Below are 21,919 nucleotides of genomic sequence, written 5' to 3'. Positions count from 1 at the left end.
TTCCTCCAGATTGGCCCCGTAACCGCGACGAGCACACAGCAACGGCCCAGCCTGCCTGCGCTCGGCCTCACAGACACCACAGGGTGAGACGTGGGAGCTCTGCGGGCCCGGAGGGAAAGGCCTCTGCCCGGGGAGGCAGAACTGCTTGGAGAAAACCAGGACTGAAGCTGTCAGGCTGAGCCCAGGGATGAGGGGCAAAGCACTGAGTGAAGGCAGAGCCACCCCTGGGCATCGGGAGCCACGGCTGCGTGGAACCCGTGAGAAAGGAAAGGGAAACACCGGGGAAGGAAAAGGGAACAACCACCGACCCAACAGCTTGAGGTGTTTGGAGAACAAGGGGAAAAATTAAAAAAAAAAACAAAACAAAAAAACACAAAAAGAACACACAAAAAAAAACTGCTTTTGCTCAAATTGCTTCTCCACAGAGTTACCTTAAAGCTGAGAAATGGAACTGCTCGTTTGGCAAGCAGCTCTCAGAGCAAAGCGTGCCCAGCCCAGCCCCACTCCCACCTCCTCTCCCCCAAACTGGGCTCCAAGGGGTTAACACCAAAATTAAAGCCCAGAGCTTTGTTTGTAGCTCACCAGCATCGCTTATTTGGAATGTTTACAATGGTTGCTACAAAAAAAAAAGAAAAAAAGGAAAAAGAAGGTAGTTACAAAATGTGTACATCTCAAACATGCTCTCCCCCGACATTATTGCATCGTTTATTTCCCTTAATTACGCTGTGTGAAGCTCTGCCCAACCCGGTGACCTCTAACCCCCAGGTGAAGAAGCAGAGCTGCATTGGGGCAAGTTGGCAACAGAAAGGAAACGGAGCCCAAGGGTTAGAGGGCAGCGGGGGCTGGGCTGACCCCGAGCGTCGTGTGGCAGAGGCAGCAGCGGGGCTCCATTACATCTCGTTCAGGTCTAGCAGGGTCTGGTCCAGCATTCGTTGCGTGCAGAGATGCTCCTCTTTGGTGGATTTCAGTTTATCTGGCAGGAAGCAAGAGGCAGAGTTACAAGTCAGCTTCAGGCAACAGAGAGACCTCGGCCAAAGAAAGCTCACGCCTGCCCCTTCCCAGCGTTCTCAAACCGTGGGTGCCTGGCTGGTTGCAGTGAGCAGCTCTGGAGTTTACCTGTTTCTTTGCAGCCCTCGTTCTCACGCCGCTGCTGCTCCGCAGGACGCGCTCTGAGCTACTGCTGTGGGCAGCACTGTGCATGCAGGTGCCTCAGACTGCAGCTAGCTTCCCCCCGGGGCTTCAACGCTTCAGACAGCAGCCCCCGTGGCCCAGCAAGCCACCCAAGAGCAACTTAAGGATTAAACACACGTAAGAAACCAGCCCCTAGGATTACAACCGATTGTGCCCCCATCCCCCCCAGCGCAGGATAGAGATGCCAAGCTGGCCACCGGGACCATTGCTACCTAGCAGCAGGGAGCAGACAACCAAGGAGAGCGCGAACAGCAGGCAGTGAGCGAGTAGGAGCGGGGTGCTGCAGCTCTGCCCGAGGCTCCGGGCAGCTCGCGCAGTCGGTTCTCACATTGTTCTTAAGCCAGGAGAAGAGCTCAGATCAGCAACTAGCACTCTAGGTGCGCTTTATTCCATAGGTGAGCCCACCCATACCACTGAAGAAATCCACGCGTCGGGACACCGGGTAGCCACGCTGTGGGAAGACGGCCTTTAGGAACAGGCGGGTGCTCAGAGCTGCTCTCCACCTCCCGGGGGGGGCAGGGAGGGGCTGCAGCCACCCCAGGGTCAGAGACAGCGCGGCACACGCAGCAAGCAGCACCTCTCCTACAGCACTAACTACTACAGCATTTCAGGGCTCCCTGCGGGCGCTCGAGAGACCGCTGCACGTCGTGGGTTCGGAGACTTGCTCTCAAAACACCCGCAAGCTTCCCCAACCCGTCCTGGGACTCCACAGCCGCTCTGAGATGAGGCCCCAGGCACCACTGCTTCCCCCAGACCTCTGAGGTCCACTCGGCTACACAGGAAAGCACTACAGGTGTGCAGCGTCTCACAGACAGCGAGGTCAGTCATTTATTGTTAGGAGCCATCATTCCATGCAGCAGGAAATCCTACAGTCAGTCAGCTAACAGTAATTACGTTCTAGCACGTGACAGGCATCTTCCAGCAGGCACGAGCCTGACTTCACACCACCCCTCTCTGGGTGGGTGCAGCCGTTCTGGTTCCCTGGAGGAGCCAGGCAGCCCCCTGTGCAAGTGAACAGGGCTGCTGAAAGATCAGCCAAGGCTGAGAGGTTTTCCACTGAGAATACAGGTTACTTTTATAATAATAATAATAATAATAATAATAATAATAATAATAATTTTTTAAAAAGCCCTTAAAATAAGTTAGAGAAGAAATTCAACTGCCCCGTTCAATAGCAGTGGTTGCATAGAATTTGCAAGTCTGCCAGGCTTAAGAGTGCTCAGATCTCAGTGTGGTCCACAGCACTGGTGGTCGCAATTAGCTCGCTTAATGGCATTAGTGGCCCCTTCTCAGTCACACAGATCATGCAGCGTTAGCTTCAGCTCGTTAGAGAGCAGGCGGTTTTTCTCGAGCTGGCTGTACAGGCGCTCTGCAGCAGCAACAGGATGAGGGGAAGAAGAGGAAGAGAGAAAAAGAGAGAAAGGGCAGGTTAGTAGAGCAGCCAGAGGAGCACGTCCATAGCCTGCCTGTGAGGACCGAGCCTGGGCTATCGCACAAAGGAAGCTGGGAAGAACAAAGGTTTACTGCGCTCTAATTTGCTTCTGAGCTCGGGAAGATCACAGTGGAAGCCACACGAAGCGGGCAGAAGTGGAAGTGCTGCCAAAGGTTTGGGAAGGCAAAGGAAGGGAGAACGCCGGAAGAGTCCACAGGCTGGGCTGCACCGCAGACAGGGAAGAAGGATGTGGGATGTGCTTTACGCCCGTGGAGGGCTCTGAAGAAAGAGTCCCACAGCAGCTGAACCACAAACACCTCCCAGGGTGCGATTCCTGCACTTGGGGGATTCCAGGCAGTGAAAAAAATCCCTAGGCCACAGCTTCCAGCTGGATAGAAATCATCCTCGTAGCTGCGGTGACACACAGCACACCATGATGAGCACAAAGCACAGCTGCTGCCTTCACACCTCACACCCTGCAGGTGCTACAGGAACCCCAGGAACCTCCAGCGACCTCAGGAAGGCCGCGCTGTTCCTCGTTACTTTCAATCTAGGAACAATTGCTCCCAAGCAAGGCCTGCCCACATCAAGTTCAGGTGTTCCCCTGAGCAGTCGCAGCACATCCTTCCCTGCCCCCCAGCCACCCCGACATCCCCACACATGGGAGAAGCTTCTCCTCACCCAGCTGCACCCCGCTCTGCAGGACGGAGGGTGGCAGCGCTGACTGACCCCCCTTCCAAGGCACCAAGGGACAAAGCAACGACTGGAGGAGCTGAAATTTCCACCCTGCTGCAACCCAAGCAGGAGCAGAGGGAAGCTGTGCTGCAGGGGGGCACCGGCACCAGCCTGCCCTGCACGCAGGCTCCCAGCATCGCCCTCCCAGCTGGGCCTGGATCTCTGGGGCAAGAGATGGGATGAAACTGCAGTCAGTGGAAGGGCGAGCAACCAGAGGCTGGGGCAACGGCAACTCCCAGGCAGCATTACTGCTCGTGGGCAGAGCCCTGACAAGGCGCCCATGTGAGGGAGAACCCGACTGCAGTCATCACCGTGACCTTCCTGACACCTCGGGAACGGCTTCTGAACACGGAGCGGCCGCTCGCATCTGCAGGGCTGCAGCAATGCCTGACCTGCTCTGCTCCCCTCCCAGCCTGCAGGGCAGCCTCACAGCCACGCGGAGCCCCACGACCCTTCGTGGTCGGCTTATCTGCGCCTGCAGCAATCCTGCACCGGGAGCCCAGCCTGTGGCAACCAGCCTGCACAAGCCCTGCAATCCCGTCAGACCAGAAGCTTCCCAAAACCTCCCAGGGCAGGAATTGCATCACCCACCCACTGTGGAGTTCCACCAGGATGAGCGGGGAACGGGCTTGCCGCGGCCCAGCCTTCAGGAACGTTGTTTGCAACGCCTGCTCCGCTCCATGGGAGCAGGTAACAAACCCAGAGCCAGGACCTCCCCTCGAGGAGAGGCCATTTCACAAGGGCAGGGAGCACCGTGCCACCTCCAGCTGGCAGAGAACTGGCAGGCAGTGCTGGCTGGAAGCCTCCACCTCCCAGGAGGTAACGAGAGGCCGCCCCCCACACAGCCAGACCCTCCATCTCAGCTGCACAGCTGGGTACCGACAAGGATTCTCACTTCTGGGAGTAGAGCTCCGCAAAGCATCAAGCCAACATCTGCAGAGCTTCCCAAGCTCTTACTCTGGGATTCCTCACAGAAGTGCCTCCTCCTCCCCTGCCCCACACAGGGGACAGCCCTAACACGGCTCAGCGTGCGACCGTGCCGACTGGGAGCGCCATGTGTGTGCAGAGCAGGCTGTGCACAAACCTGAGGTTCGGGGAACCAGGGGAGATGTCCCATTTCACCAAAGCTCGATTCCTGAAGGGCTCTTCGGGCCCTGTGGCAGAGGAACCAATCCAGGAAGGAAGAAGCATTGGAGAAGCCACCGCGAGGCAGCACAGAGTTACAAGAGGCAAATCAGTTTTCACGGTCCCAGAGCAACCAGAAAGACTCCAGACTCACACCGGCAGCGACGTGTTACGTGCCTGCAGCCGTGCTCAGTGTCCTGCTGTACGCCACATCCACCCCCAAGGGTCCTCCGCCACCCCCAGCCCCACGCAGGAGCCCGAGCTGTGCTTCGTGAGCCCCCCCGGCACTGCTGCAGCTCTGCCCCCTGAAGCAGGAGCCGTACGCACCCACCCCACGCACAGCACCCAGGCTGCTGCCGCCCTGCTGGAAGTCAGCCAGAGGCACGCGGTGTTCAGCAGCTCACACCTCACCAGCCGTGGCGGCTGCCCACTGCAAGCCAGCACGTGACAACCAAGGTCAGGAGCGCTACAGGTGAGGGACTGACTGACAGCCTTCAGCCAGGCTGACAGACACAGCTGGAGGATGTCCTGCTCCGACACAAGGCCCCTCCTGCACCCTACAGAGCGTGCTGTGCGCCAGGGCGCCGCGTGCAGAGCTGCGGTTTGCATCTGTGAGCTGCTAACGCGCCCGCAGCGAGACATCCAGCGCATTAACCAAGGCTGTGTTCCACCAAGGCCCGGGGGGGTGACACCAGCGTGAAGGCAACATCGCAACTGTTACTCTAAAGCAGCAGCAAGTGGTCACTAGAAACCCGTTTCTCAACAGCACCAGCTCTTCTATTCACACAAGAGTTGTTTTTCCTTTAAAAAGGTGACATCATGCTCGAGGAAGAGGCAAGAGAAATACAAAAGGCGCTTTATGGCTCTCCGTAAGATATGCAGATGAGAACAACGCGCTCCCAGCTACACGCAGACATGGCAGAGGGCAGCCCCTCAGAGCACGGCAGTGTCTGGCACACGGCTCAAACACAGGGAGCTTTGTTTAGGAGCAAGTGCAGCGTAACTGGGAGCTGCTGCCACCGTCAAGCTTCAGCATCCCGACAGCTCATTCCCAGGGATGCCCTGTGCACAGTGAGTGGAAAAAAAGGTGCTGGAATTCAGAGCGAGATGACGAGAGCGTGAGTGCAGGGTGCAGGTGCAGAACAAGCCACCAAGCAGAAAGGCAAATCCAAAGTGGAGTTTGGAATCGCAAGATTCATCTGTGTGAAACAGAAGGAGACACGGGGTTGAAGAGAAATGCAAGTGTTTGTGCACGGCAAACTCGGCTGGGGGCTCTCGGTGCTGCGTTAGGGCTCCTCACAGTGCAGATCCCTGGCCTCCCCTGTTAGTGGTAAGGACTGCGCAGAGCGGCTGTTAGCAGAACTCACCGCCGATCCCAACGCAAAGCCAAGGAGCAAAGTTGCAGAAACACGAGTTCAGCTACTTCCACAGATCAGATCGTGGTCCAGTCCGTCTCCAGGCTGCCTGGCAATCCCCACGGAGCCCAGCCAGCTGCTCCTCTCCCCAGAGGAACCTGAGATCGCAGCCTGGCGGCTCCAGCGGGCAACCGAGGCACCGCAGGGAGCCTCTGCAGCGGGGGACTGGAAATGGCACTCCTCAGAGTTGGAGTCAGAACCCTTTCAGGCCAGCACAGCTCTCGGTGTTACGCATGCAGCTCCCAGGGCCCTACAGTTAGAAGGCAGCATGCTGCAGGGCAGCCTCCACAATCCCGGAGGCACAGATCTGTAGAAGTAACCTAAACAACACGGTGCCATTGATTCTCCAGCTACGAAAATCACAGCAAACCAAGCAAGCTCTGGCGGTCTAGCCTGCTGAAGCGAGAGGCAAACACCAGCCAGCTCATATTTACATGGAAGTCATGTCATTCAGGGCGTGGTCCAGTTCCTCACTAATTGCTTTGTACTTCAGTTTCTGGGCATAGAGCTCATCTAGAAGAGGTTTAGGAGGAGAACAAAAGGGAAACAATGAGGGAAGGCACAGGAGTTCTTCCAACACCCTGGGGCAGGAAAAGCAGTGTGGGATTGGTGACCAGAAGACAAATGAAGTCAGATGGGAGCCACCACGACTGCGCCGCGTGGCTGCTGGTTCCTGAGCAAGGAATGGGAGGTTTGACACGGCCTGAGGACAGCCTGAGCAGCTCAGACCCCATGGCTCGTGAGAATGAGCCGCTCGGCCAGGTCAGCGCGAGCCACGAGGGGAGGGCAGCTCCACCTAAGGAGATGATTGCTAAACCAGAGGAGGGCATGGATCAGCGAAGGATTCTGTCCTCACCTTGGTTTCAATACAAAAACCTGTTTGGGAGAAGCCAGTTAAGTAACAGCGGTGAGCAAGAGAGGGAATTCCCATCCCGTGGGATGAGCCCAACAGAAGGGCCACACCTGGGCTCTCATCAGATAATGGAGCAGACTGGGCACTGCCACCTTCCACAGGGGTGGCAGCCTTGAATCTCACACCGCTGTGCTCCCAAATGGCGCAGAGCTGGCAGGCTCCTGCCCAGGCTGCAATGTTGTGGCATTCACAGCTTCCCAGGGCCCGGGGAATTTTATCGGTTGTCATAAACTAGGTCACCTCAGCAGCAATGCCAGAGATCGGAGCCAACGCTCAATCAACATCTTTCGAGGGCAGCATGCAGGGACTTGGGAGGATTTCAGCTCCCCTGGACCACAGGGTGGCTCGGATTGCTGCTTGGCTGCAGTTCTGGAACAGCTCTGCTGACAACGCTGCTATTTCTGGAGTAACCCAGGAGTTTTACTCGGGCTGTAGGATGTGGCTTTCCATCTCCAAGACCTGGCACTAAAAGGCTGCTAAGGCCCATGCTGTGGCAGGAGGCCTGCAAGAGCTCTGGCTCGCCAGCGTGGCTGCTCCACCACAGCTATCTATGGAAGAATCCACAGCCTCGGATCTGAGGAGGCAGCTGGAGCTTTCTCCTTGCGCGGCTGGGAGAGAGGACAGGCTGCAGCAGCAGGAACGCTCCTGAAGTACTGTGAAACCAGGAGGAAAGGAGCCCAGCATCAGCCAGACCAGAGGACTTCTGGTAATTAGGGGCACTTTTATCTTGAACTGACGCTGGGGAGCCTCAGGCCTGAGGGTTGGTTCCTTACTGCCTGCAGTAACGCTGTCTGCAGACAGGCCACAAGCAGCAAATTCCACACAAAAGAATGTTATCGTAACCAATCCCTGCGAGTTCAGGTGGTTTTTTTTCCCCCCTGTGCCACTCCTTAAATGGGGTTAAGCTGGAGCACGGGAATCCAGTTACATTCCTGAGGACAGGACAGCCAAGATCACCGCTCTCTCGCTATCTGTGCCATCAGGCAGGGCGTTGGGAAGCTCGAGGGCCGCCTCAGCGCAGCCAGGGAGCCGCAGCCAGGGCAGATCGTGGCCCGGAGGCACCAGCTCAACACAGGCAATGGGTTCAGCCTCACTCAGAGCAGCACCGCCGCTCCCCAGCTGCCTGGGAGGCAGTTGTTCTCAGCTCTCCACTCATCACCACGCTCCCTGGCTTCCCCCCCCCCCCCCCCCCCCAAGATGTACCTTCCAAATCATCAATGGTCTTCTCCAGCTTGGCTACGGAGCGCTCAGCAAACTCAGCACGGGTCTCCGCCTGCAGACGGGAACGAGGCAGTCAGCGCGACGGCTTCTGCTACCCAGGGCAGACCCCACAGAGCCACCCCACCGCTCACCTCTTTGAGTTTATCGGTCAGGATCTTGATCTCTTCCTCGTATTTATCCTCTTTTTGGGAGTACTGCGGGGAAGGAAAGCAATCGGTGACCTGCAGCCCTCGGCGGCCTCGTGCATCTCCTGTCCTAAAGCCTACAGCTACAAAGGGACACTTCAGCTCCCCACTGCAGTACGCATGCCCACAAACTTCCAAACTCTGAGCCCTCGCTCCAGGAGGGCTGGGTCAGACTGCAAGTCCCACACCATGCACGTAACACACCAACTCAGTCACAGGAAAAACTCTCATCCCAGCAGCATTAACGCCCCAGCCGCCCCAAGGCAGGGGCACAGGCAGACCTCCCGCACTCACAGCTTCTACAGTCAGATCAGTGCTGTGCTGAAATCCACCACCTCTCCTGGGAAAGCAAGCACGGCTCTCCTCGCTTAAGGCTGCAGCTGCATTATCTCCATCCCAGCGGGCGCTCCGCTGTCACGCACCCTTCCAGCAAAGCAAACGTTTCTGGCCCTTGGAAAAGTAGCCCTACCTTCTCAGCCTGAGCCTCAAGAGACTTGAGATTGTTGGTGACATTCTTCAGCTCCTCCTCCAGCTCGGAACATTTACTGCGGGGTTTCGTAAAGAAAGAAGGGAGGAGAAAAAAAAAAAAAAAACAAAAAGGAAAAGAAGTGGGAGGAAAAGACAGGAGAGAGGAGAAGTGAATCCATGTGCAGGGGAGAGCAGGGAGTTCTTCAGGAGACTGTCTGCGATCAGACGGGATGGGACCTTGCTTTGAAGCACTTCTGCAGAAAGCAAGTTCCCTTCTAGCCTCCAAGGTCATGTTTTAGATACGCTGCCAGCACGGGCACCAGGCAGCCAGCGGCACAGCCGGGACCTGGCGTCCTCACGTAGAAGCTGCACGTTTGTTCTGCTGAAAGGAGGGAAGCTGCTCCGACAGACAGATGGGCAGCTGCCACCACTCAGACAGGACAGAGGACAGAACATTCCAGGAGAGAGAAGGACGCAATGAAGCTGAGGGAAGGAGCGCAGCGAGAAGTCCACGAGAGTTCTGGTTTAATGGCTCGAGGAGGGAACGGTTAGTACCTTTTCTTCGGCAACAGACAGACACTTCAAGTTCTGGTCCATCACTCTGATCTGCTCCTGCAGCTCCCGGACACGACTGTTAGTGACGTTCACATGATGGCACAAGCCAGGTGGGGGCAAGGGTCAAAAGGAGCACCAAGAACACAACACCGCAGAGCCAAAAAGGGGCAGGGGAGAAACACAAAGAAGTCATGGTCACGACATGCGTGTCTGGGCAGGAAGCACGGCGCCGCTGCTGCACACGTGCTGGCTTTGTTAGACGAGGCCCGCAGTACAGAACGGCCCTGGGCAGCTCCTGGAGGCACACAAAAGGAGCCTGAGCGGCACATCTGCCACCTCTGCTCCAAGCAGGAGCTCAGCTTGCTACTCAGCAGTGCAAACATCCCCATGATGGCTGGAAATGCTGAAGGAGGCCAGAGACCAGCCTCAGCCACAGCTCTGCTCTCTGCTCCCGGGGAGGAGCCCTCGGCCATTTTAGGCTCAGCGCCACGTGCCCCGCAGCGGTGTGTGCGCATCCAGTGACCAAACGCAGCGCTGGTGGCTACGAGCCTTGAAAGCCCGACCTCAACAGCCAGAGAGGCACTCGTGCAAAGGTCTGAACATCTCTGTGCAACGCGAGGCACGGCGTGTTGGTTTTGACGCACGCAAACTCCACATTCTCAGTGGATCTCATCCTGTTCCGAGCAGGAGATCAGCCCCAGCTCTTCCACTTGGAGATCTGGGCCCACCCTGTACTTCAGGCCTTGTGTAACAAGGTTAGAAATGCCATCAGTGTTAGTTCCCATGCACAGCTAGACGTGCCAGTCACATGCAAGCAGGTTACTCACGACTCTGCGAGCTCAGCTCTCTCCTCAGTACGCTCCAGATCTCCTTCTATGATCACCAGCTTCCGAGCAACCTGGGAGGGAAAAATCGGAGTTCACAGCAAGGAAGACGAACGCCGCTCTGGTCACTGCGTAAAGGGAATGCCTGCAGGGGCCACTGGCGTTGCCAGAGTCGCTGGCTGGGGGAAGCGAGCCAGGTCCCCCACACTGAGAGCACAGACTGCAGGAAGAGCAGCCACCTCTCCTGGCCAGCATCAGCTGCACGGCAGCACCCAGGGCTCTCACCTCCTCATACTTCCTGTCCGCCTCCTCTGCAATGTGCTTGGCTTCCTTCAGCTGGATCTCCTGCAGCTCCATCTTCTCCTCATCTTTCAGAGCTCTGTTTTCAATGACTTTCATGCCTCTGCCCGAAAAACAAAGAAAGCACATTGGAGAGCGATGACTAAAACAAACCCCCACCATCCGGCAGCAGAATGCACACCAGAGAGCAAACAGCATTCCCAGCCACAGCGCTGCCCTGCTGAGCCACCACACCTCCGAGGGCAGAGGACGGCACGGGAAAGCAGCGCTGCTGTGCTGCTGCTCAAAGTTAACTGCTGCTTTGAGCACGGCTCCAGCAGCTCACTGCGCTCCTGGAGCACAGGAAGCACTGCTGGGAACAGGTCAGGAGGGATTCTGTGCAGGCAAGCCAGGCACTTCCAGGCTGAAGCACAGGGAAAGCCAAATCTTGATGGCAGACAGCAGCCAGGTCAGGCTGCGCGCTACAGAGCGGAGTGCATCAGCCAACTGGAAACGCTGCTGGGACCGCTCCCCTCCAAACCACGTTCCCAGCTCAGGAGCTCCTGGCAGAAGGGAGCTTGCAGCAGGAGGGGCTCCCCCACCTCCCCACTGCTCCTTCAGGAGGGAACCCAGCAGCCACGGCTCCCTGAAGGCCAACAGCCCCGCTCCAGCAGCAGCAGCAGGTCCTCCCACACCTGGCCTCGCCGTGGCACCGGCTCCCCACCTTCGGAAGCTGAAGATGCCGACACCGCGGGGCCCCATCCAGGGACACCCCTGCATGGCTGACAGCACAGCGGCCTCCCCTGCTCACCTTTCGCTTTCATCTGCGGCCTTCTCAGCCTCCTCCAGCTTCTGCAGAGCGGTGGCGAGGCGCTCCTGGGCCCGGTCCAGCTCCTCCTCCACCAGCTGGATGCGGCGGTTCAGGGATGCCACCTCTGCCTCAGCCTGGGGGGGAGCAAGGAGGGCAGCTGAGCCTGCAGCCAGCAGCACAGGGCAGCTGGGGGACAGCAGCAGCACGGAGGAAGCCCAAACCAAGTGGAGGAGCTGCATCCACTTTCTTACACCGAGCCCTGCATTCCGAGATAAGCCTTGCAACATTTCACACGGGCTCACGCACGCAGCAGCCGCTGCCACACAGGTTTCTCGCCTGTCAGCTCGAGCTGACGTGACAGTTTAAGCCATAAACACTAAGTGGATGACTTACACTAATGTCTCTTCTGCACAGCTGCTGTAATCCTGCCAGGCCATCAATCAGCCCTATTTATCCGCTGCTCCAGCGCGCCGTGACAGCCGGCATTTAGCACCAAGTCAGTTTACTCCTGCGATCTGGACGCCGGCGCTGCTCAAATCCGAGCCCCTCTCAACAGCAACTTGAGGAAGATGATCGGCTCCGTGCTCAGAGCTCTGCCTGCCCCGCTGAGGGGCCACAGCGCAGCTCTGGGGCTCCGGCCAGCAGCACTCACTGATCCCACAGAGCAGAATCCTCACCAGGCCCAAGCCAGGCTGGGAGCCACTGCCCAGCAACGCGTGCCAGCACGATGTTGGGAGCCCACGGGCTCAGCTCATCACCCAGGGTGCGACCACAGCAGCGACCGAGGTTTGAGCGAAGCAGCAGAGCTCAGAACCGCCACCCCCAGGGCTCCAGCAACACCCCCAGCAGCCACATCTGCTCCACAAAGCCCTGAGCGGAGCCTGCAGGCAGCCTCAGAGGGACACCAACGCCCCAGGGACACCCCAAAAACGGCCAGCACCCCCTTCAGCGGGATTTCCACACCGCTACCAAAATGGAGGCGGTCACAGCCATTTCCCAGCAGCGATCCACTGCAGAGCCCAGCACACAAACACACAGCAGGCATGTAGGAAATACCCCAGCCTCCAGCAACGAGGCCACGCCGAGCCACCGGCCATGCCCAAGGAAGGAGGCCGGAGCACGGCCTGCCACAACCCACACCCTGCCTCTCCCCCCCCCCCATGGCAGGATGCAGGAGCACTTTTGCTTTCGGCTGCAGGCACACCCTGCTCTTCACCATGGAAACCCGCAGCACTTCGATGCACAGCACACCAACCCAGAGCTGCTTCGGAGGAGGAAGCGCTCTGCTCAAAGAGGAACCAGACGACGCACCGAGCAGGAGAGGAGCAGCTTTCACACCGGTGAACCTCCTCCTCCTCCCAGCAAACGGAGGCACGTCGCTCCTCCATCCCCAGCCCCCCCTTCCCCTCCGGGCCGCCTTCCTGCAGGCAGCGCTTCTTCATCCCGCCGGGCAGGACGGAGCCTGGCCAGCGCAGCAGTGACACCTCCGGGCAGCCCCACGGCACCTCCCATCACCCCCCATTTCCTTCAGGAAGCGAAGCCTGAGTCAGAAAGCCCGGAGAAGGGAGCCAAGCCAAGGGCAGAACCGGCCAGCATCGCTTCCCTGGGCGCGGGGAGCAGAGCCGGGGCTGCGGGCTGAGCACGGCTCCGCTCTCACACAGCGGCGCTCCGGTGCGAGCAACGCACGTCGCCATGACAACGCCGCAAGTACGGGAGAATTCCTTATGTGGCTGCAAAGAAAAGCAGCGCGGGGCTGGGAGTGGCCCGGCCGCACCGCACAGCTCCGCCGTCAGCCCCGAACGCCGCTCCGCCGCCATTCCTTCCGGGCACCGGAGCCGCTCCGCAGAGCTCCGCGGCCCCCCGCGCCCCACGGCGGCACCCCAAAACAGGGACGGAGCTGCGGACCGGCCGCTCCCTGCCGACCCCCACCCGGCCCTCCCCGGTCGCAGCGCGGCGTTCCCTGCCGGCGCCCCGCACCCCGCCGTGCCCGCACAGCGCGGCCGGCTCCGCCCTCCCTGCCGACCCCTACGGGACCCTAAACCCCGCTTGAGGCGGCGCAGCCCGGAGCGGAACCCGGAACGGCACCGCGGAGCCCGGACGGAGCCCCCAACGGCACCGCCCAGATTTTAGGGGCAAAAAAAAGCGAAGCTCGGTGACAGCGGCCGACCGCAGCCCGGCCCCACGGAGCCCCGCCGGGGCCCCGCAAACCCCGCCGCCCCCCCCGACCCCCACCTGCTCTCGGTTCCGGCGCTCGGCCTCCACCTCCCGCTGCAGGCGGTCCGCCCGCTCCTCGGCATCGTCCGCCTGCTGCTGCAGCACCTGAATCTTACGCTTCACCGCCTCGATGGTGGTGGCCCCCGCCATGATCCCCCTCCGCTCCGCGCCGCGCCCGCCCCGCCCTGAAATACCGGAACCCGCCGCCCCGGCCCCGCCGCACGGGATGTGACGTCACTTCCGCCCGCGCTCCCCCCCCCCCCCCCCTCGGCCGCGGCCGGAAGCGCCGCGCCCCTCTCGCGTCGCCTTGGCGACGGCGCGAACCGCGCGGCCTACGGCGGGCCGGGGCCCGAACCGAGGGAACGGGGGGGGGAGCGGGCGGCGGGGCGGCCGGGGAGGTTCGAAGCGACCTGCGGGAACGGCGACAGCCCGAACCGGACCGGGCCGTGCCGCGCGGGGCTGTGGTGGCCGCCCTGCCCAGGCCGTGCGGGGCATCGGGGGCTGCCGTGGGGCAGCGCGGCCCGCCCCGTAGGTGAGCGTGGCCGCCGGGCCGCGACCCGCACCGCAGCGCCTGCCCACCCCGTAGAGTTGCCAGCGCTGCTCTGCCCCACGCACCGGGCCCTCTGCAGGCCTTATACGGGCACAGCGGCGGCCGTGCATTCCCGGGGGCTGAGCTCAGCCCACCCCCCCGCTGTGCCCCCATTCCCGGTTCAGCTCTGCTCCAAACTCTCTGCTGGCAGTGCTGAGCCTCCCCTCACCTCACCTCCCATCCCCTCACCTCACCTCCCTTCACCTCACCTCCCCTCACCTCCCATCCCCTCCCTTCACCTCCGATCCTCTCACCTCCCCTCACCCCACCCCACACCACCCAATAGGGACTGACAGCCCCCAGACCCCCACCCAGCCCCCCTCCACACCCCACTATGAGCCCCAGCCCAATGATCCCCGTGTTGTCGCTCATGCAGGGCGTGCGGACCTCAATCAAAGCGTGACCGAGCGCTGCGGATGGAGCCCGGCAATGCGGGGAGCACAGCACAGCGGTGCCCTCTGTCACCTCCCAATGAAGGACAGCACAACCATGGGGCCGACGAACCCCCAGGACCCCAAATTGTGGTGCTCAGAGGGAGAACAGCCCAGCAAAGGGTCGCGCAGGTGCTTCGGCGTCCCCACCCTGCGCTGCCCCGTGGGGGCGATGGCAGCCGAAGCAGCGGGGATGGCAGCAGGGTGACGGCCCCGCAGGTGCCAAACAGAGCCGTGGTGCCACGTGGCTGCCGGGTAGTGAAACCCGGCACGGCTGGTGCCATTGTTTGCTTGGACCCGGCGGCCAACAATAGCAGCGCTGTGCACTTTGTCCTCCGTCCTTCTTTGGCGTCGTTCCTCCTCCAATGGCCGAGCGCTGAGCCCAGCTCCAGGGCTGCCCACCCCCCTCCCTGCACTCAGCCCCATTTTGGGGACCGTCCCCCAGCCCCGTGCCGGGGCTCCCATCCCCATACGCACATCGGCCGCCTTCTTCTCCGCCAACTCCAGCTTCTCCTGGGCGTCCTTCAGGGCCTCTGAGTATTTGTCCAGCTCGTCCTCCGTCCCCTTCAGCTTCTTCTGCATGGCGGCCAGCTCATCCTCCAGCTGCAAGCACCACAGCCGTCACCACGCACCCCCTGTGGCCCGGGGGGGATTCACTCTTTGCCCCCACGCGCTCCTTCCCACCCCACACCACTCTCAGTCCTTCCCAACCACCCCGCTGGAAGCGGGGGCTGCCCCACAGCACGGCCCCAACCCCCCCGTCGGACGCGGATCCCCCCGCCCCAGCCCTGCTGCCCGTTCCCCTTCAGCCATCTCCCATCGCGCCCCACCTGCTTGCTCCTCTCCTCCGCCTGTTTCTGCTCTGCCTCCGCCTGCTCTGCCCTGTCCAGGGCGTTCTCCTTGTCCAGCTTCAGCATCTGCATCTTCTTCTTGATGGCCTCCATGGCTGCGGGGTTCGGGGCTCAGCGCAGCGGGGCGGAGGGCGGCACTCAATGGCCCTGCTGCCCGCTGCCGCCCGGTTTATGGGCGCGCTCCGCTCCGTGGGCGCAGGGCTTTGCCTTTCTTGGCCCTCCCCACCCCCCCCCATGCTCCCAAAAAGTCTCTGCTCGGGACCCATTGTCTGGCGTGGGGGGGTCCGGGCGGCCGCGGCCTTATTTGGGCTCCTGCAGGACAGCTGGGGCAGTTATAAAAAGCAGCAGCAGGTCGGCAGGTGGGGGTCCCGCATTGTCCTGGCTGCCCGCCCCCCCCCTGCAAGGGGACACCCATATTGGCGGCACAGGGACGCCGCGTCCCACCCCAGCAGCTCCATGCGTACCAAAGCAGGGGGGTGATGGGGTCCTGCCCCCCCTCCTGGCCCCCCTGGCTCTGCGGCCACGGCTCACCTTACCTCCCCTCGTTCCCCAGCACCCCCAGTGACCCCCCCGGCACCCCGCTGCCCCCGGCCTCGTCCTTCCCCACGCCTGGGGGGCGGTGAGGCAAAGGGCGCGCTGAGCCCAAGGCTGTGCTAAGAGCGGGGGTTTGGCGGCAGCCCCCGGCCCGCATGGTTCAGCTCTGCAGGGGCAACAGGGGGGCAGCCGAGCCCTCGGGACCCCCCTGACCCCCCCCCCAGCACCCAGCCATGGGGCAGGGGATGCTGCTGGCACCCAGGAGCTCATTGTCCCAACCCCGGGGGGGGAAGGGATTGCAGGAGTTCCTTGGCACGGATTTGGGCCAGGAGGCACAGGGAGCCATCGCTGCGCATCGGGGAACAGGTGGTGGGCGCTGAGCCCACGCGGGCGGCACGCGGCGCTGGGCGGCCCTGACGCTGTAAGAATATGTTTGATATTTAGTTGGTTTCCAATAAAACAACCTAATATCAAACATATCAGACAGAGGCAGGGCGGGACGGGCCCGGGGCTCAGCTCCCTGCAAGAGAAAGAGAAGGGGGAGAGAAGGGGCCGAGCGTGCCGGGGCTCCTTCCTCCATGCAGCTCTGCACCCATGCGCCCCGGCTCGGCCTGCGCTGTGGGGCTGCTGCTCCGTGGGCTCCCGGTCCGTCTGCTGCAATGTGGGGCCGCTCCGTTTCCTCTGGGATCCTTTGGGATCTGGAGGACAAGAAGGAAGCGAACGGCAGCGGGGCTGGAACCGGAGCAGGGCAGGGCGGTCACGGTCCCACGGCACACCGCGCTACGGCGCAGGGCGGCTCCTGCACGGCTGCAGCCGAGGGACCCCAACTGCGGCTCCTTACCTGCCCGGCTCGGGGGTCTCGGCGGTGGCTCCGGCACCGTTGGCTGCTGTTTATAACCGCGCTCAGCCGCACTCGGTGGGGGGATGCGGCCGGCGAGAGCCCCGGCCCCACACGTGGCCTCGTTCCCATTAATTACCCATCGATGTTCCCCTGCCCCCTCCGCTCAATACGGGTCGATGGCCCCGCGCCGCTGCCGCTGCCCCCGGTCACACGCTGCTGTCATTAGCGGGGATGTCGATACGAGTTCGGCCACAGCCCGGCGCTCTCCCCGTGTCGGGGGCCGCGTGTGACCCTGCCCAAGGACGAGCTGCGTCCTGCGTCCCCCCGCCGTCCCATCTCTCCCCTGTCTCTGGGTTTCAGGGGATCAAAGAGGGGACCGCCCGCATCCCCTGCGCTGCCCCATACGTGGCTGCGGCTGCACAGAGGAAGGACCCCCATCTGGGACGGACATCGGGGCCGTCCTCCGCCGTTGCTGGAGACGCACGACGTGTCGGTGCCGCGATGGGCCTCAGAAATCGGGTTGGGGGGACGCGAAGCCACCGCGGGGGGGATGTGGGGACAAGGACACGGCGCGGGCTGGAGAGCAGGGGGCGACAGCGGGACGGCAGGGAGGGCGGCTCTGGGGACGGCAGGGACACACGTGGCAGCAGAGCCGGGATGTGGGGCTGCGCATGAGGTGTGACGTGATGCGAGGTGACAGCAGCTCTAATGAAGGGCTGCTGGCGGGGGGTGGCGGCCGCAGCGCCCCCGGCCCTGTCAATAAGCTGAGCCGGGCAGCGCTGATGGGCCCCGGGGCCGGGAGACACCAAGGTCGGGCGCGGGCAGGGGCCGAGGGAGCGACCCGACGGCGGGCATCGCGCGCAGCCCAGCGCAGCGCTGCGGGCACCGGGACGCGAAGCGCGAGAGGCGGCCGTGCTGCCACCTCCCGGCACCGGGATGCGGCGCACGCGGGGATCCGCGCCGCGGTTCGGGCCGGGCTGCCCCCTTTCCTGCCTCCTTTCCTGCCCCCTTTCCTGCCCCTCCGCCCCACAACCACGCGGTGCCCGGTGGGCGCAGCTCCGTCTGTTTCAACCGCTTTATTCCCAGCCGAGCGCCGTTTGATGCCCGGAGACGCCGCTGCCCGCCCGTCACAGCCGCTCCACGTGGAACGCCTTCCCGCACCGCCGCAGCTCCCGCTGCTGCTGCCGCCGCTCGTCCTGCAGGAGCCGATCCAGAGCGGCCCGCCGCAGCTGTGGGGCCGGCAATGAAGCCCGGGGCAACCAAAGGAGGGGGGAGCCCGGAGCCCCCGGGGGTCACCCACCGCCGTCAGCTCCTTGCCGGCGAGGCGCAGCTCCTCCTCCAGGCTCCAGCGCAGCGCCCCGGAGGACGTGGCCCAAACCTCCTGCCGCTGCTCCCCGGCTGCCAACCCCCAGCTGCAGGGACGCGGGGCAACAAGACACACGTGGGGACCCCCGCTGAGACCCCTGAACCCCCCCCTCCACGACCCCCTTCGTGCCTCTACCTCTGCGCCAACTCCGCACAGGCCTCTACCTCCTTCGCCACCACCTGCAACCAAAGCCACGAGTTCGGGACGCCCAGCCTCACGGGGCGGCAGCTGCGGCCCCCCTGCCCGCCCCCACCTGCTCCCGATGCGGGGACGGGACCCGGCTGCTCCCTGCCATCACGGCCAGCGCGGCAGCAGCTCAGACCCCACTGCTGTCCCATCACCGCGGCGACGGCCCCATGGCAACCGCGGCACGGAGCCGGCAGCACGCAGCGGGCCGGGGGCAACTCGTTTTATTAAAGAGCAATTAAAAAGAGCGCAGAGGCCCGCGGCAGGAGCCCCCTTCCCACCCCACGGGGCGCACGGTGCGGTGACGCTGAGCTGCCGGTGAGAACGGGGGAACGTCGTCCCCGGGCAGGGAGCTGCTCCCGCAGGGCCGCGTCTGCCCCAGGCGTCCCTGAACGCGGAACAACCCGCAGCCCAACGCGGCTCCGGCCGACAAAGTATTTACACGCAGTCCCGGCTCCCACCGTCGGGGGGAAAGGAGGGCGTTCGTCCCTCGGAAAGATCAGACGAGCGGCTCCGGCGCCCGAGATGCACACAGACAGGACGGACAGACAGCATCAGCCCCTGCTGGCCACCGAGGGAAAGAGAGGCAGGGCGGAGAGCCGGCCGGGCTCCACGTCTTTTATAAATAAGTTACAGCTAACCAAAGTTTATTCACAGGGTTGGGGCCGCCGGCCTCGAGCACCTGCAGCATCCCAGGCAGCCCAAAGGGGCACGGCTCCGCCAGTGGGGGGCTCTGCCAGCCCCACATCCCGTGAGGGGGACACCGAGGGCACGACTGCTTCGTCCCGGCACAAAACCCCCCGGGTTTGCTGTGCCCAGCAGGGGGCTCGTGGAAGGTCCCTGCTCACAGCGTGCTCTCCAGCGTGTTGTAGTTGTCCTTGAAGCTCTTCAGCTCCAGGAAGTGTTTGGCACGTTTGCTTTTCTGGCTGGAAGGCAGGTAGGTGACCTGGATGGTGGCAGGGTTGGAGACTTCGGGGGACAGAGTGAGGTCCTTGGCTGCCGACTGGTGCTGCCTCTGGCTGCTGCCTGCCCGTGCCTTGGTCCTGCAGGGAGAGCTGTGATCAGCACGGGGGGGGGGATGCGGCCTCTCCCCCCAGGAGCTGCTTGGCCGTGGGTTCTGCCCCACACAGGGCAGATCTGCCCCCCCGGATGGCAGCTCTCACGTTCTGAAAACCAAAGATGCGTTCCTCTGTGCTGGGCCCAGGGGCGGCGCTGAGCCCACGGCACAAAGATGCAAGAAGGAACGCGGCTGTGAGCCGGTGACAAACCCCAAAACACATAAAGGAAAGCTGAAGGACAGCCCGACTCGGGCTGCTCGCACCCTGGGCTGCTTTTACACCTCTGTTCACAGCGCCAGGACGGGTTGCTGAGGCCCAAACGCTCCACGCTGCACCCCAGCAGCAAGACTTACACGTTCGCCAGCTCGTTCAAAGCATCCTGGTACTTCAGGTATTCCGGCTTCCCAAAGACCTTCACGCAAACAGGAAAGGAGTTGAAAAGAGGCCCTGGGAGCAACGCGACAGCCCTGCCCAGGGCCGCAGACCAGGGGCAGCCCCACTCACCCCGGTGCCATAGCGGGCGTTCTCGTACCCGTCCAGCAAAGCGTCGATCAAGGCCTTGCGGATGCCTTTGAAGGAGCCGCTGGAGTTCCTCAGTTCCAGCAGATAGGCGCAGAAGTTCTTCCCTATTAAAGATTTTGGGTATCTGCCCTCTGCGTGAAAAGGGATTTCTGGAAAACAAAAAGGCGCAGCGCAACCTGAAGCACGGAGCAAAACGACCGCAGCAAAGCGGAAGGTTGGCGGCTCCTTAAACCTCCACTCCGCCGCCTCCAATTAACAATTAATTGCTGCCAACGCCAGAGCAGAGCCAGGGCGGCTTAACGACCACTGCTCTCCAAGCGGAGCCCAACCTCTGCCCAACGCAGCCCTGTTTCCTCCCTGCTCCCCCCCTCCTTTCTCTGTCCCTCACCTGACGTCCGAATCGCATCCAGCGCCTTCATCCTGTACAAGTAATTGTAGCAGCCTGGAGAAGAGAAAAACCAAACCGAGGGCTGAGCGGGGCACAGAAAAACTGTCACCCCCCCAAACTGGTGACTGGGCCCAGCAACAAGAGTGACAGCAGAACGCCGTGCTTATCGGGATTCACCTTGCGTCTCCAGCTGCAGGAGTCTGCTGTCGTCCTCAGCCAACAGCTGGGGCTCATACTTGATATCCTGCACCCTCGACAGCCTGATGTCGATCTCTTCCTTTAAATCCTGCAGAGCAGAAAAACGAGAGGGGAATTCAGAGCGGGATCACAGGGACGAGCGCGGCCCAGGCCTGGCGTGAAGCAGAGCGAAGCCGTTCCTTCTGCAGCCCTTTGTCCCCACGCCAAGGCGGCAGCTCCCAGCCGTGCCCCATTGGAGGCAGAGCCCTGCAGGAACCGACCTTGGGGGCGTGCTGCCCAACCGGCACGTGGGGGCCGCGCCGGGACTTCATGGCAAAGCGCATGATCTGCCGCTTCACAAAGATGAACAGCAGCACGAAGACCTGGGGGAGCAAAGCAGGGACGGCGCTCAGCACACAGAGCTGCATCCAACGGGACCCCCCCCAAAACTCAGCCCAAAGGGCGTCCCCCAAACCCCACCCCATGGGACACCCCACCGACACCCCAAATCCCACCCCATGGCCTTTCCCCCAAACCCCACCTCACAGGACCCCTCAAAACCTCCACCCAAACCCCCACCCCAATGCCATCCTCCAAACCCCCCACCCCATGGCTGTACCCCAAACCCTCACCCCACAGGAACCCCCCCAAGCCCCCACCCCATGGCCTTCCCCCAAACCCCACCCCATGGGACCCCCCCACCTACACCCCACCAGACTCCCCACATCCCACCCCATGGCCTTCCTCCAAACCCCACCTCACGGGACCCCTCCAAACCCTCACCCCAACCCCCACCCCAATGCCATCCTCCAAACCCCCCACCCCATGGCTGTACCCCAAACCCTCACCCCACAGGACCCCCCCAAGCCCCCACCCCATGGCCTTCCCTCTAACCTTCACCCCACAGGACTCCCCCCCCCCTCCCCCTCACCCCATGGCCTTCCCCCAAACCCCACCCCATGGGACCCCCCTCCCCCCAAACCCTCACCCCACAGATCCCTCCTAATCCCTCCCCACATCCCACACCCCCTAAGCCCCCACCCCACAGGACTCTCCCAACCCCTCACCCCATGGCCTTCCCCCAAACCCCACCTCACGGGACCCCTCAAAACCTCCACCCAAACCCCCACCCCAATGCCATCCTCCAAACCCCCCACCCCATGGCTGTACCCCAAACCCTCACCCCACAGGGACCCCCCCAAGCCCCCACTCCATGGCCTTCCCTCAAGCCCTCACCCACAGGACTTCCTCCCCCCCTCACCCCCCCAAACCCTCACCCTATGGCTTTCCCCCAAACCCCACCTCATGGAACCCCCCAAACCTCCACCCCCACTGCCATCTTCCAAACCCCCACCCCATAGCTGTACCCCAAGTCCCCACCCCACAGCCTTCCCTCTAACCCTCACACCAAAGGACTTCCCCCCCCTCACCCCATGGCCTTCACCCCAAACCCCACCTCATGGGACCCCCCCCCCCCAAACCCCACTCCATGGGACCCCCCCCCCAAACCTTCACCCAAACCCAAGCCCCCCACCCCATTGCCATCCCCCAAACCCCCACCCCACGGCTGTCTCTCAAACCCCCACCCCATGTCCCCCCTGCCCCCAA

The 21,919-nt window shown here is 62.3% G+C and overlaps 2 protein-coding genes across 17 annotated transcripts in view; both read right to left on the bottom strand.

Moving 5' to 3' along the window:
- Positions 1 to 890: 890 nt before the first annotated feature.
- TPM3 (tropomyosin 3) lies at positions 891 to 15,332 on the bottom strand (the record flags this gene model as incomplete). Of its 14 annotated transcripts, none has more annotated exons than XM_079551003.1 (11): positions 1,565 to 1,636; positions 4,443 to 4,512; positions 6,333 to 6,411; positions 8,015 to 8,084; positions 8,164 to 8,226; positions 9,241 to 9,316; positions 10,068 to 10,138; positions 10,350 to 10,467; positions 11,155 to 11,288; positions 14,866 to 14,991; positions 15,219 to 15,332. In XM_079551003.1, 11 exons carry the CDS (start codon positions 15,330 to 15,332, stop codon positions 1,565 to 1,567), a joined length of 993 nt encoding a protein of 330 aa, XP_079407129.1. The 14 variants fall into 14 exon arrangements, with proteins under 14 accessions (XP_079407133.1, XP_079407132.1, XP_079407124.1 ...); XM_079550996.1 differs by lacking the exon at positions 9,241 to 9,316 and adding an exon at positions 8,687 to 8,762 and having other exon boundaries at positions 1,565 to 1,642; XM_079551002.1 differs by lacking the exon at positions 9,241 to 9,316 and adding an exon at positions 8,687 to 8,762.
- Positions 15,333 to 19,010: 3,678 nt separating this feature from the next.
- LOC306956401 (protein C1orf43 homolog) overlaps positions 19,011 to 21,919 on the bottom strand; it is a gene marked incomplete at both ends in the record, with an annotated part of 28,262 nt that continues 25,353 nt past the window's right edge. For 2 of the 3 annotated variants that reach the window (XM_079551015.1, XM_079551014.1), the window contains 6 exons: positions 19,011 to 19,209; positions 19,578 to 19,636; positions 19,729 to 19,895; positions 20,135 to 20,188; positions 20,312 to 20,420; positions 20,593 to 20,694. In XM_079551015.1, the coding sequence (XP_079407141.1) occupies positions 19,011 to 19,209; positions 19,578 to 19,636; positions 19,729 to 19,895; positions 20,135 to 20,188; positions 20,312 to 20,420; positions 20,593 to 20,694 (690 nt within the window). The remainder of the gene's footprint in view (positions 19,210 to 19,577; positions 19,637 to 19,728; positions 19,896 to 20,134; positions 20,189 to 20,311; positions 20,421 to 20,592; positions 20,695 to 21,919) is intronic. The other variant, XM_079551016.1, reaches the window with a different exon arrangement.

This window comes from Tetrao urogallus (assembly GCF_951394365.1).
Source record: "Tetrao urogallus genome assembly, contig: SUPER_28_unloc_3, whole genome shotgun sequence".
NCBI classification, from domain to species: Eukaryota; Metazoa; Chordata; class Aves; order Galliformes; family Phasianidae; genus Tetrao; species Tetrao urogallus.
This window is presented reverse-complemented; position numbering and strand designations above follow the sequence as displayed.